This window comes from Schistosoma mansoni, chromosome 1 (genome assembly GCF_000237925.1).
Source record: "Schistosoma mansoni strain Puerto Rico chromosome 1, complete genome".
Taxonomy (NCBI): Eukaryota; Metazoa; Platyhelminthes; class Trematoda; order Strigeidida; family Schistosomatidae; genus Schistosoma; species Schistosoma mansoni.
The window spans coordinates 58,080,423-58,098,939 of NC_031495.1; the positions used below are offsets into that span (position 1 = coordinate 58,080,423).

An 18,517-nucleotide genomic window follows, 5' to 3' on the forward strand; every position below is an offset into this window, starting at 1 on the left:
TAATATTCAAATTGTTACCACTGAGTTACCCGGGTATGTAGCTGATCTCCTGTAAATGTAGTTATCATTTAACTTTTTACTAAAGTACTTTAGTACTGTCAGTGTAAATTTCCTATCGCTTTTGCCTCACTGATTACCTCATTCTTTCTTTCTCTTCTAATATGAAGCTTGTCAACTAGGACCAGTTTGAAGTTTTACGCCGTATTTACACCTACCAAACAATTAGTTAGATTATAAGCAAAGATGGATATTGGCTAGCAGTGGAATCCAAAACGCGCATTTCGTCCTGTTTGGGACTCGTCAGCAGGACGTACCTACATCTCAGAGTTTATGTTCACTCTGGGACTCGAACCCAGTACCATCCGCTTCAAACGCTATCGCGTTATCCACTTGGCTATTGAGTCCTGATAGCTACTTGCTTGTGCAGTGGGATGGATTTTAAATTCACTTGGTATTATTTAGTTGAATCTTCCCATTGATGTTTAGGGCTGAAATTGATCAGTCCCTTATTGGCATATGTGCATACTATGAGTATTACCTCGATAAAGCCTTAATTCACAAGCATTATAAGCATATAGGACGAAACCCGCGTCCTGGATTCCACTGCTAGCCACTATCTATCTTTGCTTATAATGCTTGTGAATTAAGGCTATATCGAGGCAATACGCACAGTATGCACATATACCAATCAGAGACTGATCAGTTTCAGTCCGAAACATTTATGGGGAGATTCCACCAAACAATACCAAGTAAGGTTAGTTAGATTGCCTACAGTTTCTATTCAAGAATAAAAGAAACATAAAAAAGTAACAAATACAACTTGGCAGCTATGTTCAAGTTTAAAGATGAAATCGTTTATCAAAATAAGGGAAAACTAATATGTTATTTCAATTAGTTATGTTATTCTGTTCTCATTTGTGACTTGTTAATCAATGTAGGTTGCAGCTTGCGTGCGCAACAACACAATAACGAAAAATCAACCATATGAGAGGCATATGGTTGGTTGGGAAACAATATTTAGGAAAAATGAAAATTTGAGCATAATAACTACACTTCAAAAAAGAAAATACGACATAAGAGAATGATAGCTTGTGTTTGGAGACCACAGAAATTATAGTATAGATAAGTTTGTTGACAAACATAGGCTCTATCAGTAAATATTCTTCAAAACTGTTACTGGATTACATCTTTATACCGTCCATTTTTTATTGAATTCACCTGTACAAGTATAAAACAAAGCTGAACACAATGCCTTATTTCGTTGAGAATTATCCGTCGACAATTACTAATAGCTCTAAACCACAATTCTACTACACACAATCGAAAACATTACTCGTAATAATGATAATAATAGTAATATTGATAATAATAATAATAGTAATAATAGTAAATATTATTATTATTCACAGTTAAACTAACCAACTGAAATGTGTTGATAAAGACTCAACAAATTCTTGATGAATAATTAATCCATCTCTATTAATTCCAATCTGGTATAATTGTCCTTTTTGATCCTAGAAAAGAGTATTAAAAAGGCAAGAGAAGAGAAAGTTTAGATGAAAAGTACAAAAAAAGATGTGATAACGAGAAAGTATGGGAATATTTTTTTGAAAAAGTTCCCACAAACATTCTTTTAGAAGGACGTTTATCACAAATAGACACGGCAGGCAGACTGAAAAAATAAGATTATAAAATAGATTATTAAAAGAAACTGTTATGCGAAAAATACAACTACACAGGCAAAGAGAAATAAGATATGAGTGTACAAAAAAAGGATAATATGATCAAAACTTAAGGGAAACAAATGCATGGTGAAGATGTATGCATACTATACACACATGAATTTAAGCTCCACTATGTGAAAGAAACTTTATTTGATCAGCGATTCGGTAGTTTGGTAAAACTAAGTGAGTATAATAAACATGCTTTGTGTGTAAACCAATGAATACATGGTTAGTCAATGATCAATATTGTGATATGGATAACCTGTTAACCTGTGTAGTATATCCACCAAGCTAATGGTGCATTGATTTGGGCGTTGAATAATTAGCAGTGATATAAAGGAAGCCCTGATTTGTAAAATAATTACTCTAAAGTAAATAAATGAATTGAATGGTACATATCAATGTCTAATTTCTCTATAGTTTGGAAATAAAATACAGTGTGATAACAATCAACAATCACATAATATATTCTCAGATTTCACTCAACCTTTCCAGAGACTTATTATGATTATTGAATAGATCTCAAATACGGTTGAATTCAGCTATCGAAAACATTCGTACGCAATGTAGAACCTGATTCATCAGCCCAAGTAGCCACACCATATCACAACAGCAAGACGAAATTAGCGAGTCAAATGCCAGGGGTGGTCGCAGTTTTACTAGTATGAGTGGTAGTAGGAAAGATTAGACAGACAGAATGATTTGAGAAGAACGAATTCGTGAAATAAAAAAGTACAGAAGAATTTTGGAACTCAAAATCTAAGGGAAGAGTGGGTACACCTGCACTGTTAAGACTGATTCTCAGTCATGTCACCGGAAGTATCCAACCACTGGTTATGATGGTTGCGTAGAATTCAACCTGGTAATCCACATACACCAACACGGCTATGACTTGATTTGATTGTACAAAGCTTCCCTTTAATTTTTTCTTATATAAGTGCAAGTGTGGACAAATAAGAATTCCTTGAAAGGATAGATAATGATCGATGCAAACGTTAAATAACAGAATAATCAACTGTTTCACATTAAAGTCGTAGATGGGAACTCATACAAATGGAAACACTTCAATAGATTTCAAGACAATGTTCTTCACAAGTTGATGGTCATTTGGGAAGTCAGCGAAAACCGGTAAATACTAAATAAATTTCAATGTAACTCAGGTACAAGCTCCTATATTCAACTGTAAGCTCTACTTCCAGTGGGCGGACTACAGGTTTTACTCAACTACCCATACTGCAGATGAGATAGTGGAGATGGAATCTGTAAATACAATGGTCAAACCATGAAGCCACTGATAGGTCGCTTATATACAACAGTTCATTCACTTTAGTATTAAAATTAAAATCCCCAAAATTCATTTGAAAAAAGCACATAAGCAACCACATTCGATCAACTTCTACTGAAAAATCCAGAGTAATGAATGTCAATCGTTTATGCAGTATATAATCCACTCATATAAGACAGCACAACGTAATACGAAATTAATATAGTGTCACTTAAGTGCCATCAATTAATGCTGAAAATCGATTTTCAACCAATGACTGCTGCGAACACAAATTGCATTTAGTAGCAGTTGCAAGTGTGACACTATAGTTTGTCTGTTTTAACAATCAACCTATACAAGCTACAGATTCAAAATTCATACCACTTATACGAAGATAGCTTATCAACTGAAATGACTAGATCTTACATACTAGATGAAGTTCTTTTTTCAAATTCGTAGCCAAATATTTATATGTCATAATACAAATATTGTTAATGTCACTGACGTGATATTAACGTCAACACAACTAAAAAATCAACCATCAAGTAGATTGAGTAAACTTATGCAAATATTTCTTGGGAGCACAGTAATGGATAAGTAATTGAGTAGTCAATCAAAAAATTTACCGGAAACTAACTAACTAAACAGTTATTTTCGGTTGGTTAGCTTTAGACTAAATCTGATTTGCAGTAGGTTAACATTATAAACATTATAACCTAAAGCTGATTTCCCTTTATACATATAACTATTATTATTAGCTTTATTCAACATTATATTTTTTCGTACAATATAGAATTCTCAGCACAAAATGTTTCAACACCTTTCCGTTTCTTATTTCTTTGTCGATCCTGACAATAAATATTGAGTAATCGCCAGTTAAAAGTTAACAGTTCAGTCAATCGACATATGAATGATGTACATTCTTTTCGATGAATATTGCCAGCAACCATGTTACCTGTGATTGGTCCTTTTGTAACTTTTACAACGAAAGGTTTTATACTTTTCATAAACGCACCTGAATAGGTTATACGATTAATAGATATGATAATGTGATAAAACAAAAAACAAATAGTTGAGATCATGAGTCAATGAAAGCTAGACCACCATGGAAAACCTGGAAGTACTGGATGGCCGTTTCGTCCTATTGTGGGACTCAGCTGTATTGGGATCTCAACTATTCAAGTTACTATAATATCCACAAAACCGCTTCTGATTAAAAACAAATAGTTTGTTGAAATATCTAGTTGGGAGGAACAGATAGCCCATATATATTACCCACAGATAAATACCAATAAGGTTTATATATAGACAAAGATTTGCAATTTTTCCAACATGTACAACCAAGTTTGATTGACAGGTGATTTTTTTATTGAATAATTTCATACATCACTGATGTTTATGATAATTAGAATGAAAATTGTCTTTTGTTTGAAAGAAAAATAAAGATTAATCCTACTTAATTAACAATTGTCTATCACCATTTTTGTTTGTTTACAAAACAAAGATGAATAATTGTACAGAAGTACCGTATCACCATACAATATATAATTGGTACTACATAAATGTCAATTTTCCATTATAGTAATAAGTTCATGTGTCTTAGATATAGAAAAATAGTTGATTAAACCAAAATTTGGGATATTTTGAATTATTCGTCCATTTATTTGTTTACAAACAAAGCAACGAAAATTGTCACTTTAACATATTATGAACAAAAAGAAACAGATATGTTAAACAGGAGGGGGAAACTTACTGACAAGTACTAAAATGTTTACGATAAGAGGCTGAAAGATATGTGGGTTATTACGAAAAACGCTGAGTCGGATGTTGACTGATGTTAATCTTCTTAAGCAAGTCCCATATATATATATATATATATATATATATATATATATATATATATTAATTTGATCACTACGCCGAGAAATGGAGACAGACATGAGAAGAATGAACAAAAAATGGATAGAACTAGAAAGGAAAGCCCAGGACAGAGTGGGTTGGAGGACGCTGGTAGGTGGCCTATGCTCCATTGGGAGTAACAGGCGTAAGTAAGTAAATAAGTAAGTAATATCACTGTGATGACTTCAACAATAGGTATTTGCTAAACGATTTATATTAATTGTAAGTTATTTATAATAAGGTTATGAACAAAAAACGGATCTTACTTAAAAAAAGTAGTATACAAATAAATGTATTATATACTGAACCCTTTGTTTTACTGAAATGGAATTATTCTAGTTGATTGATGCGTGAAGTGAAAATCTTAGTTATCATATTTTTAAATGTAACATTCTATATTTTTAGACAGTCATTAACAACGTCATATGATAAATCTTTTATTCGGTGAGTAAAGAAACACTAAAAAGAAATTTTCATGGTGAAAAACCTATGATCAGTTTAAGCTGGACCACCATGGAAAACCTGGAAGCACTGGACGGCGGTTTCGCCCTATTATGGGACTCCTCGTGGATCAGTTGAAGTTAGACATCAACACCGTTGGATGCCAGCTCAGTTGTCTAGAGGTTAAGGGCTCTGGCGCGAGACTGGCAGGTTCTGGGTTCGAATCTCACGAGTGCGGGATCCTGGATGAGCACTGCTGAGGTGTCCCACAATAGGACGAAATGGCCTTCCAGTGCTTCCAGGTTTTCCATGGTGTTCTAGCTTCAATTGACTCATGCTTTCAACTATGAAAATACTAAATCTCCACAAAACCCCTTCTGATAATTACTAAAAAGAAAGACAAAGAGAAAAGAATATGGAGAGGAAACTAGTACGACTACTAATATTTACTTATCACTTTGTCAGTTTCTCGTATTCCAACTATGAAGAAGGATAGTTTTCAGTGTAGAAAGAATCATCTTTTCCTTTCGAAATACTTTAATATGACATTATACTTAGAATTATGATCAGATGAGTCCTAATTACAACCTTAACAGAGATGTTTCACAAGAATGAGAGGGTGAAAGCTAATGTCTAGTATCCAAAGTCGATAAATATAGGTTTGAACTACGTAAGTCGGAAAACTTATACTTCGACTGTTGGAGCATGTGAATACAGGGATTTCGAAAGGGCAAATATCGTATGAATCTACTTTAGTCATTATCCACCAAAATAACATGACTTTGATGCCTTTTTGTTTCTTAGATCTTCAGGTCAATAGTTAGGGAGAGGTCGGTGCCTTAAAAAAAATATGATATTACTCAGTTTATTGAACAAGTATATTTGACAAAACACATTACAACAAACTGTATTCATTTAGGGACAAAACCCGAGCTTAGAACATAGTATCAATTTAAATCGATTCAAGTTGTCCTACTTTACATCATCCCAGACTAAAAGCAAAGAAGTAAGAACGATGATAAAACCGATAGCAATGAGAAATCGAACTTAGTCAAATTAAACATTATACGAAAAAACTAACGTCCATAAATCAAAAGGAATAAATTGAATTTACCAGGACTTCAATTATGATGTGTCAATTAATTTAAGATTCCCGTTACACTGAAAATATTTCATATCATAGTATAATTGGTTGGTGACAAATCAATGTTGAAAATAAAAGAAACATAAAAAATTGGTGAAGAATTGAGTCATGACTTTCACTTAAAATTCCTCCCATCAAAACATTGACGCTTGTTTTATGCTATTTATTCTATATGGGAAAGCAAATATACTTTTGCAACTCCTCCAACACTCCATCAAATTTGATTTTAGCAATACGCCCAAAATGTCTGCAAAAACTTTTATCTTTCAGAAATTATGACGTCATAGTAGCAGTGAGTCATTACAGACACTTGCTACAAATATAAAACTTTCCATTTCTTTAAAATCAGTATCTCGTAAAGTGGTTTTCAATGGTCATTTGGTAGGACTCAGTTCATTACCGACAAATTGTGTCAACCAGGTAAAAGGGAATATGAAACATTTTTCGCTAATAATAATATATAAAGCATATGAGTGCGAAATTGCATTACTTCCTAGTTAGGGTATTCAAGTTATTAGAAACCAACCGACAAAAACGTTTATAGATATATATTGGTGGATTCGCGTGGGACTTTACTCATTTTTTGGATGACCGTCCACAGTATGGATTAATATCGGCTAGAGAGGCTTCGAGAACTGGAATACTGGACTAATTTGGCACTTCAGTGAGTATCTAGAACCTTTAGATCTTACAAATATCAAAGTACTAGTCAGTTAGTAGGTGAGAATCCAGAGGTTTTCTATTAAATATTTCACTCAAATCACAACACACAATTGCACTATTATTATTTGTGGATATCTCTTTGACTTTCGATTTAGCTGACTTTGTTAGTTACATTCATGTTAAAGCAGTTATTTATTGTTCCTTAGTATACAAAGGTTCTTCAGAGGACGTTTATTCTTAACAATAAATGTCATTCAAACATTAATGAAGGGTTTAACAATTCTGTTAACTTAAATTTACAGTTCATATTGTTTCATCCACTGATTTCCTTTAATTTATTCAAACTATATTTTCAATGTTTAATTTTCCCTAAAAATAACATCTTTCTTTTTAACATTCATCTGATTTTGTATCTTATTAAGTTTCTTTCTCATTTAGTAGATAGACAAGAAGTATACCGACTTTTGAGGATTCACAATTTATGTCAAGTTGTTCATCATCATTTAAACAACTTTAAAATGCTATTTAAACATTTTTTTAACAACAGAAAAATGCATGTGGACATGATTTTATGAAAATTAAAAATAAAAAAGATATTGTCAGCACTTCAAAACCATTCAGCATTAAAGTATTACATTAACACCGTTGGATGCCGGCCAGCTCAGTGGTCTAATGGTTAAGCTCTCGCGCGCAAGACTGATAAGTCCTGGGTTCGAATCTTGCGGAGCGAGATCGTGGATGCGCACTGCCGAAGAGTCCCACAATAGGACGAAACGGCCGTCCAGTGCTTTCAGGTTTTCCATGGTGGTCTAGCTTCAATCGATTCCTGATCTCAACTACTGAAATCAATTAAAGATTGAATCAGATTACATGGACTAAAAGAGAGTTGAGATTCTCATTATCACGAATGAATAATAATTAGAGAAACTGTGTAAACCAGAGAAAATTAGTTAGCTATTTATACCGGAATTGAAAATGATTTAAAAATTTTGATTCATGACTTTTAATGAGATCAAACATTAAGTGGTCTCGTAGTGATCATGATATCTTTCTAGAATGTCCCTTTAGGTAACCTAAACTTGTCTCACATAGAATCAAATTGATTAAAAATAACATGATATTGACATAATTAGACCTATTTTGAGTTTGACTGAATTAAATACTTGCCTGGGTTATTTATTTATGCTGAAAAATGTAGCTTACACTAAGTTATGAAATGTCGAAAATTCCAATTTTTATCCAACGATAACAAAAATATACCATCACTTTATTACTAAAAATTCTATCAAATTCCGAATTTACATGAACTTATCAAGTCTAACCATGGTAATGATACTCACTAAACGTGCTAAGTTCCGTCCCCGCAGGAGTCATAAGCACTATTACCGAGCTTCAAACTAAAACGAAACAGCTATCCAGTTCACTCGCAAGTTTTCAGCTGAAGTTTGTAACGAAAAGTATCCGGGAATTTGAATAGTCCCTACGAACATTATTTATTTATTTGAACATAAAAACATTGGTACAAAGGGGCACCGAGTACATATGCACCGCACAAGTCAATTGGTTTTTGTGTGGGCTGTAATACTGTACGGGTGCACAGACCGAAGCAGGTGGTTATCTTAGGGGGCCACACTCGGAGCCTTCGACCTAAAGGTCTGATCCAAAAGGCAGTGTGGCAACGTTAGGAGATGCAGTCCCATGGTAACCGGTGACCAATAATTGATTCATATGCCATTTGTTCCCTCAGGATACTGGAGCCCATGTGCACTATTGGTTTGAAATGAGGGTTTCTCAACTTCCCTAGGTGGACTTTCCGTGTCCACCGACTCGGTTAAAGCTCCAGTGATTCGCTTTTCATCCTCTCAATTTTGTAAACAACACCTTTGCCGCGAGAAGGCAGAGAGTAGGACTTCCCTGGAAGTGACTGTATACGCGTGGCCATGTGAGAGCATTTCGAGAGGGAGAGCTGACTCTCCCCACCCTCGGCCGTACCAGGGCCTTTAGGGGCCCATGTTTTTTACATAAGTAAGTAACTAAGTATCAATTTGTACTAAGATTTCAATCAAATTATCCAATTGCAGAAACGAATTATGTTGAACCAATGGTTCAAAGAGTTGAAAGTTACATTTCTACCCAAGTATTCGTAACCTAAGTACATAGAAGTTTTCTTCTAAGAACACTTCTATTTTTTATAACATGGGAAATATATACACTTATGATCCCCAACTATAAATTCTTGTCGATCGAACCATCGTACAATGATTAACTTCCTACAAGACTAAAATCCATAATCAGTAAGTAACTTAATGGACTGATACAATTTTTTAGCATGAATATCCTTGGCCTTTCTCCAAATCACTTTTATTTCAGCTCAGATCAACAATCGGAGTAGAGTTGGCAGTTGATTTAGATTAGTGTTTTTAATTCAGTTGTTAACTTCCTAAACAATAAGGATTGCTGCACACTTTGATCTCATCTTTTTGATAAGCAGCTGTTTTATATTGACTAAAACAAAGTATATAGTCTTATGTTCCACCCATTTTTTGTAATTGAGGTAGATTATAGAAAAGCTAATAAACAAAGAAACTGACAATTCATCACTTTAGGAAACGGAAGAACAGAAGATTTTTTAAAAAGGCGAAGAGATATGATTCTGTCGTTTTTTTCTTTTATTATTGATCCTAACCATTTGCATCTAACCCAGTTCACTAAAAAATATCGGTTGAATCGATACTAAGAGTCCAGAGAAATATCCAATCAAAATCAAAAATACTAGAAACATCTTCAAATTATCACAAAAACGAACCGAAATATTTCTAATTAGATATGTAAATTTTTAGTTAATCGAATGCACAACAATATGATAAACGTGAATATCCTATAAATTATGTGATAGCAAGAGTTTAAAATTAACTTCATAATGCATTCTAATATGGAAATAATTCTTTTAATTCTCGAATAGTTAGCTTAACCCCTATTAATTAATGAAGAAATTCTAGAATTAGTTGCAATAGTCTCCTTTTTCAGTACACTACAATTTGTGAAAAATTGTTAGACAGCTGGAAATATTACAGCTGCATAAGCGAATATCTAGCGGTTCCTTAAATTTATCAAACTAAGTTACACATAAGAATGGTTTGCCTAGGACTGTTGTAGATTGAAAAACGCTTAATGATGCTGAATTATAACCGAATTGAGACATAGTATCACCACTCCATATAAGATTACCAAACTTAAACCTTGGTTATACGGAATAGTTAAGATCAGAGAGAGGAAAATACGGGTTACTGTTCAATCAACTAGGTAACATGCCTAAAAGCCGGTTTTGATGGCCGAGTCTTATTTATTCAAGTCTTGAACAATGCATTATTCCACATTTCTCATTTTCCCCGTTTACGTGACTTGTTTCTAACTCCCATCCACAGTTTAGCTATGCATCTTGTTAATTTTCACTCTCAATCTAGTGATATTAATCGTAACCTCTAAGGCCTAAGCTTAATTATGTCAGATCCTACAATGTTCACTTCTGTTCGGTGTGATATAGACTTGAATGATTTTTATACAAAATGCGATTTTAGGAGAAAAACATCCATAATAATATCAACCTGACTTGAATACATTTTCATGATTTCTCGAAACTGGCATTAAACTACTATGAGAAATGAGTTATTCCTTCCTTATGATGTTAAATTAATCGCATTTCATATAACCATTTTTACATTGTCAGCTACAACGTACGATCGGGCACACATATGCATCGGTCCAATTTGCCATACCTCGTTAGCATAACAAGATGAACACCGAATTCGTAGAAGTAGTTAATTTAGTGGTGGTAATATATAAAAGAAAGATTGTATATGAGGATATAGTACAGGAAGAAAGATATGAAGCAATTTGAATCTCAATGTTTAAAGGAAGATAAAGAGTGTATACACCTGCGCCATTGTGATCGATTGTGAGCCATGTCACCTAGGGTCTCCAACCATTGGTTACGATAGTCACTCGGACCCCAACCAAGTAGTCTGCATCTGCCAACATGGCTCAGACTTCAAGCACTGATGCCACGTTTTGTTTTGACCGCCCCTAACTTTCTTACAACCATCGCCAATACTAGTCAGCATAGCGCGTCGTGGTAATCGGTGTTCAGGCATACGTAACACGTGGCCCAACCATCTCAGTCGATGAAGATTCATGACCTCATCTACTGATTTATCATTATTCCCTAATACCCTGTGTCTAACTTCACTATTACTTAACCGGTGATCCCGGCAGATGCGAGCAATATTTCTAAGACATTGTAGACGAAAGTGATTACGATCAAACATGGGTACATTATAACTATCTTCAATGCATAGCAATGATACTATATATTTTCGTATTAGAAAAGAACAATTATTTTTTTTAAATAAAGAAATACAGCACTGAGTAATTACAATAATTCTAGATGATGACTTGTAATATGTAAGTGCTTAATTAAAACTTATACAAGACAGAAATAATACTTTTTTTCGTTCTGTGCATAATCCTTATTATGAAGATGAGAACGATTTTATAAGATCAAGCACAACTAATTGACTATTAAATGATTGTTGTTAATATTCGTTAAGAAAGAAGAAACAACTTTCTCCAGGTACATTCTTTATATACAGGAGTTTTTAAATTGCCTTTTTTATTTATTTCCTTTATATAATATTATCCCAACGAATATAATTGCCGAAGTAATAGCAACAACAACAAGATTACCAGTAGAATATTCTCTGACTCCATATAAGATATTACTTTTTATCATGTATTCTATAATATCACTGGAAGGATATGATTAACTATCAAATAACACAAAAACTATGATTTTTAATCATCAAATAAATTGAAAATGAAACTTTCACGGTTGCTAGATAAAATTTCTACAACTTTTACCTTTGTCAAATGACCTTCAAGAGATAAGTGTCAATCTTACTTCTATTTTGTTTCACAGTATTATTGTTATTACTTGTGTTAATAAAAAAATTTCGTATTCTATGACTTAATAGTATAGATTATTATTGATCCATCTATTTTGTTGTTTAAATTCTATACAACAAGATTACTATGTAGCATTAAGCATAACTTATGAAATGATAACAATGAACGCATACATGATTTTTGTTTATTGTTGTCATTATTACCGTATATATTAACCCCCACTAACCAGTTAGTTTATCTTTATTGTAATTACTCCATTAACAATAATATTTTTAAATATTTTTCTGTAAATAATTCTGATTTTATTGAAGAAAACATTATAAGAAATTACCGAAAATGATATATTTGTTTAAATTGTATGTTGTTAGCTAATTATCAGAATAAGAATAGTTGAGTAATTATAGTACAAGTATAATTGCATTGAGTAAAGAATAATTTAAAAGTTAAATTTAACATAAGTCAGCAATCTAGCATAAGTTTGAGTATACTCAACTATTAAGAGTGATGATAATGTCACTACCGTTTAAAGGGCAAGGTCATCAGGCGCCTGTGAATTAATGAAGTAGTTCACTTATGCATTAAGTAAGAGCTTATAATTTTGTTCAGAAAGATAATAGTCTGATAATTAAACCATTCAGCTAAAAGGACCTAACAAAACAAAAATTAATGATGAAATTATTTGTTTGACAGGACTGAATGATTATCATTATCAAAACACAGCTTCTACAACTGCGTTGGATAGTAAAGATGAGCTCATACCCATACCCTAACAAACAGTATTTCGGAAGTAGTTATCAAATATTTATTTCAAGAAAATAAGCAAAATAAGAACCAAAAATGTGTCAAAGATTAAGGTCAGTTATTTTGGGATTTTTTTCTCAAGATCAGACTTGAAGAAGCATAATATTTATAATTATAATAATAGTAATAATACGAAATATTGTTACTAGGGATGACCATTCTAGATTAATATTTTGAATTCTGAATATATAGTAGTTCAAATGCTGCTTTTTCGAGAATTAATGGATAGTACAGATATGTATTTTAAACATTCATATTAATAATTATCGCACTTACTTTCACGTGTACCCATTGTGTAGTAAGTTCAGGAATACTCAAAAGCACACTTAATAGTCGTGTAAACAACTCTTCAGAATTTAAAAGCTCTTCTCTAAAACAATAATAATAATAATGATATATACAGTAATCTCACCAGATAATCATTAAGAAAAACAGTTAATCTTATTATTATTTCTACATAAAAAGGGAAAACATGAGACTACTTAAACTAAACCGAAATTACAATTTGCTTTCAATATATAATGTAATTCAACAGGTTACAGACTGTATTTTGATGGTCTTCAGGTCTCAGGGCAGGATTATTTAATTGCAAAACTTTCGTTATTCTTTCAAACAAAATTATATGATATAAATATAGATGTAATTTATCATCCAAGACCTTTAATCACGTAGTCAGTGGTCAAATTAGACAAAACGATCAACAGGAATCTAAATGTACAAGAAACCTGTGAAGAAAACCAATCACAAACATGGTTATTAGAACTGCCGAACTTGATACTAGTAAAATAATGTTAAAAAGCTCCATTAATGTTGTCTATAATGGTAATGAAAGCTTTACAACTAGACCATCCCGTTCATAGAAATAAATACTACTATAATAATCCACTTGGACGATAAGTCCTTTCCGACTAATTCTTATACTCAAATTTGAACCACGATTTTCAATGACCAGTACATTAAACCTTTTACTAATAGTGGCTTAACAACTCAAGGTGATGAGAGTCTAACAGATTAACAGATTTTACGAAATAACAAAACATTTTCCAACTTTTGAATTCACACTCCCATACGCTTTATATTTTATCACAGCGACTGGGTGAATGATGCTGTTACAATTTGTCACATAGTTCCAGCCACAATTATTTATTGAACTATAGGTCTTATGGAAGGGGTTTATTTGCTTGGTGATCTTTTACAGATGTGTTTGTTCTTCGCTTTTTGGGTTACGACTTGGTTATTTAGTTTCGTTTCACTGTGTCACCTAAATAGGTAACTAACTGTCCACGCCGATTGGATATTTGGTCGTAATTTACTGATACATATTATGGTTACAGAGGTAAAAAGCTCCTCCGATACCAATAAACAAATGGTAGGAATTTCTAAGAAAACATGGACCGCACTAAAAGATGCAACCAACTAACCAAAACTTAAATATCTGTGTGATGTGTAGTGGGAGATTTAATCGAGGACGACCAGGACCAAATAGCCAGTAGACCGAATCAAACGACTCGGTAGTAAACCAAGCAATGTAACCATAATTATAATGGGTTTTACTACTAATGGAGGCTAAATTACGGACACAGTTATCCATAAACCATACTAATGAACAGAACGTAAAGTATACACCTAGCCCATGGATCACACAGCCAGTTGAGATGGCTGGGACACGTGCTACGCATATCCAGCCACCTACTGCCCCGACGTGCAATGTTTTATGGCGTAGGATTAGGTTGGAAGAAAGCTAGGGGCGGCCAGATCAAAACGTGACATAAATCCATGAATTCACTGACAATTAGACTGAGCCATGTTAGTAGGTGTAGACTACCTGTTTGGGATTTGCGAGATGATAGCAACCGATGGTTAGAGACCTTGAATGACATGGCTCGAAATCGTTTGCAATGGCATGGGTGCATCCACTTTGTGTTCTCCGAAATTTTAATCTTCTGAATTCCTCATGTCCCTATCTTTTTTCTCTTTCCAAATTTATTTCACTGGATTATACTCCTTGAATAAAATCTTCAAACCCTAATCTTTCGCATTACTGCTTAGACTCTTACTACTTCTACCACTATGGGATTTGAATCGACAACTGCATCTCTGTGCTGATGTGGTATGGCAACTCGAACTGATGTACATATGTACGAAGTTCTACGTTGTAACTGACTGACTGATGGATCAGACGCTATGTTTAGAGCGATGATAGAGTGGAAAAACGATCGACCGAGTTAGAAGTTTTAAATCTCTTCTTCCTTTGAATTTAACGGCTAGGTGGGATTACCACGTCCCATAAAACATTTAGGTTACAAATGAGTACATAAATACGTACATGTCTAATGTGCAGTACTAGACCAAAGATACAAACTAGAGTTTAGGTAAAGAAATCAAATATTCAAATAAATCAGAGGTTATAATCATTTTAGCAACAAGGTAGGTTGTGTTATTAGATATTCATGTACTGCAAATAATCTAAACAAAAACCAATAATGAAGATAATCTCGAACAAATGAAAACTTGGCAAAAATAATCAAAGTGATAATATAGGATAACATTCTATCTTTTTAGCAAAATAGAATAACATCAAGCTACACATACTGTTCAGAAGTTTATCTTTAGAGGTCACTTTGTTTTCAGTCCTACTGATACGACATAAAACTGAGAAGTATTGTTTAGAAGATAGATCACACATAAGCAACCAAGATGGGCTCCATCCAGTCATGCGCATTTAAATATCTACTGAAGATGAAACAACCGGACATACATTAATTTCCATTTCGAGAGTTTTCACAAAACGCAACTGAGTAGTTTGTATAACTCAAAGTCAGTGAAAGCACTTGAATTCACTAATCTGATTAACCTGGTGAATGAATTCACCCTTGGGCTACAAAACTGTCTGGTGTTTTCACGTTTGCTTTTCCCGAAGTTCAGTGGAGTACTGGATGAATGCAGAAACTGTAATTTTACGAGCTTATCGACTAGACCATGTCCTTTAGTAGCATTACATCTAAAGTTTAGCTAATATCACAGCTAAGTCGAAAACGCCAAACCAAATAACTGCGAAGTATTTATTTATTCGCAATTTTCGCTAGCCATTTTAGGTGGAGCGCAAATGTATGAAACAGTTCCAGCAACTGATTACTGCCTTTAACCAAACTCCTGGTTAAGTTAGATAACTATCTGTATAATTCAGAATCACTAAAATTTCGGGTACTTCCACAAGCGAGCTCTATAGTAGTGGTAGGAAGCATAACGCACCCAAAAGCATTTAACTTCGGTGTCACCTAAAGTCCCTGGAACATTTTTAGCAATTGTCGATCGATTTTTGCGTCCCCTTTGATTTCAAGAGTCAAAACATTAGTATTTAGGTTTCGAATTTCGAACCAATCACTATCATTGAATAAATATTGGATGTGGATATTTACTTAGGAAATGGATACTTACAGGGCTTTTGAGTCTTCTTCACTGGTATTTAGCTGATTCTTATCTAGAGCAAAAAATAAATTGCCGTTAATAAAGTTATTTACAATGTGGAAAGCAATTAAAGAAACACTTAACCTAATATGATACGATACTTGCGTAAAAAAATTATTTGTCACATGACATGACGTCATACGACCTCGAAAAAACTAATTAGAACTTCAATTACACTCCTGTTTTAAAAATGGACCACTTAACACTCCTAATCCTGCCAACAATTTGACAGGAACTTATCACAACTTTCATCACCAGGATTCGTTACATCTACACCAGCGTTAAAACTGAATATGACATCCGTCTAACTGATCATATAAAGTTAATTATACTCTTAATGCATAAATCCCTTGTGGCAAACTAAGAAACAAAATTTAGAGTTATAAATGCCTCTGGTTCTCAGATAACTTAAACGAAATCCATAAACATATGGGCATTTTAGTAGTCTATACACTCCTAAGTAAAATCCAGATTCTTACAAATACAAACAGTTCATTTACTTTAAAGAGATTTAGGACGAGAATTTACGGTGAGACTATAATTTATGAACGACCTTTGAGGGACGCTAAAAAGACCTGAGGAATGTCCACGCACACTCTACGGCAAAATCAGGGTTATAAACCAGTGTGAGGAATTAGGATTAATATTTACACTTGATAGTTAGGGTCAGGAATTAGATTTAGGGTTTTCATCACGAACTGACATCAGATATAATGCCAAAACTCTATTTAGCCAAATGGATAAATCAGCTTTGCGCCAAAATTCAAGACGTGTTATAGTAAATCTAACTGGTTCGTCCATAAATTATAGTCTTGCAGAATGTACATTTGGTTATATGGTTGATAAATTCGCTATTTACTGTCAAGTACTGAGCTTTCATACGTAAACGAAAACATAAAAAATGGTCTGTGCAATTTAAAGGCAGTATAAAGTACTGTGAAGATGTACTTTGATAACACTAACCAAATAGTTACTGCAGAAAATGGATGATACATATGAACAATTACAACGTACTTACTTGCAATGACGACATCACTGACCAACTTAATATCAGCACAATCCTGTGGATTGTCTAGCTGAATACATTTAAGGTGAAACTGTTCGCATAAATAGTATGCGATTAGAAGTCTACTAATAGAAACATTACTTGATAGCAATTACTTTGAAGTCCTGTTGTGAAGGACATTGGGGTGATGGGGGTAGAAAATAGGAACGAGAGATTTTTCACCATTATACTAAAAATTATTCCAAGCACATAGTTCTTACTTCAGTAATAATGAAAAACTTTTGATCTTCGGAGATGTTTAAGCGAGAGCATACATACTGCAAATCCGAGATATTATGTACCAGCACCTGTGAGTAGAAAATAACGTGAGACATAATTGTACTTTGCAGCCGCAGTCAAATAGTTTTCCGCTGGGCAAGCGTATAAATTTTGGTGGTATACATCCTGACTTTCTGAGTGTGAAACCACCCATTCTTTAAAGATTTCATAACCCGCGCTTGGAATACAAGCCTAGACACAGAATTTATCTATAACATCTAAACAATAGTATATGTTTTAAGCAATATGACACGTGTAGACGTTTCAGATTGATGAAGAACTATGCTTTTAATTTCCAGTCTCACGAAAGATGATTTAGAGCACTTATTACTTTGTCACGAGCTACGGTTTTATCCTACATAAGTAACAAATAGAACTTACATTGTTTTAGGGGTAAATGTGGTGTTTATGTGGACCAATTATTTATTTGTATTGATGACTGTTTTTATTTTGAATTCCAAATACAATACATTCGTTAGTGTTCATCTAATACTTCTACATTAAATTGCGTTGTTTCTGGGATTACTAGTTTATACTATAATTCCAATACTCTTAAACATTACACTAACGCTTAGAAACTGGGGTCAAAACATAGCAGAATGGACCAGCCGTCTGCTGAGCTAGTCCAAGCGAATTCTCTGGAGTTGTTTTAAGAGAAAACTTGACAAATTCTTAAGGGCTAAGGACAGTATCTTATTATTCTTTTGCCAACTTCTTTTATCGTTAATATACCTAGGTTCCTATCTGGATGCATCAGTGATCCACTACTACTAGATGTGGAACCCCGTAAAGCTACAGCATCTTCTATTTCGTCCAGAATCATTTAA

General features: G+C 33.6%; 1 protein-coding gene across 1 annotated transcript in view; it reads right to left on the reverse strand.

The window, feature by feature from the left end:
* The window catches only part of Smp_157590 (putative protein VTS1), a gene marked incomplete at both ends in the record, with an annotated part of 52,693 nt that extends 34,849 nt beyond the window's left edge, over positions 1-17,844 (reverse strand). Inside the window, 7 exons of the mRNA XM_018795002.1 lie at positions 1,420-1,514; positions 13,175-13,268; positions 16,337-16,379; positions 17,385-17,494; positions 17,528-17,601; positions 17,633-17,719; positions 17,755-17,844. Of these exons, the coding sequence (XP_018649358.1) occupies positions 1,420-1,514; positions 13,175-13,268; positions 16,337-16,379; positions 17,385-17,494; positions 17,528-17,601; positions 17,633-17,719; positions 17,755-17,844 (593 nt within the window). The remainder of the gene's footprint in view (positions 1-1,419; positions 1,515-13,174; positions 13,269-16,336; positions 16,380-17,384; positions 17,495-17,527; positions 17,602-17,632; positions 17,720-17,754) is intronic.
* Positions 17,845-18,517: the final 673 nt, after the last annotated feature.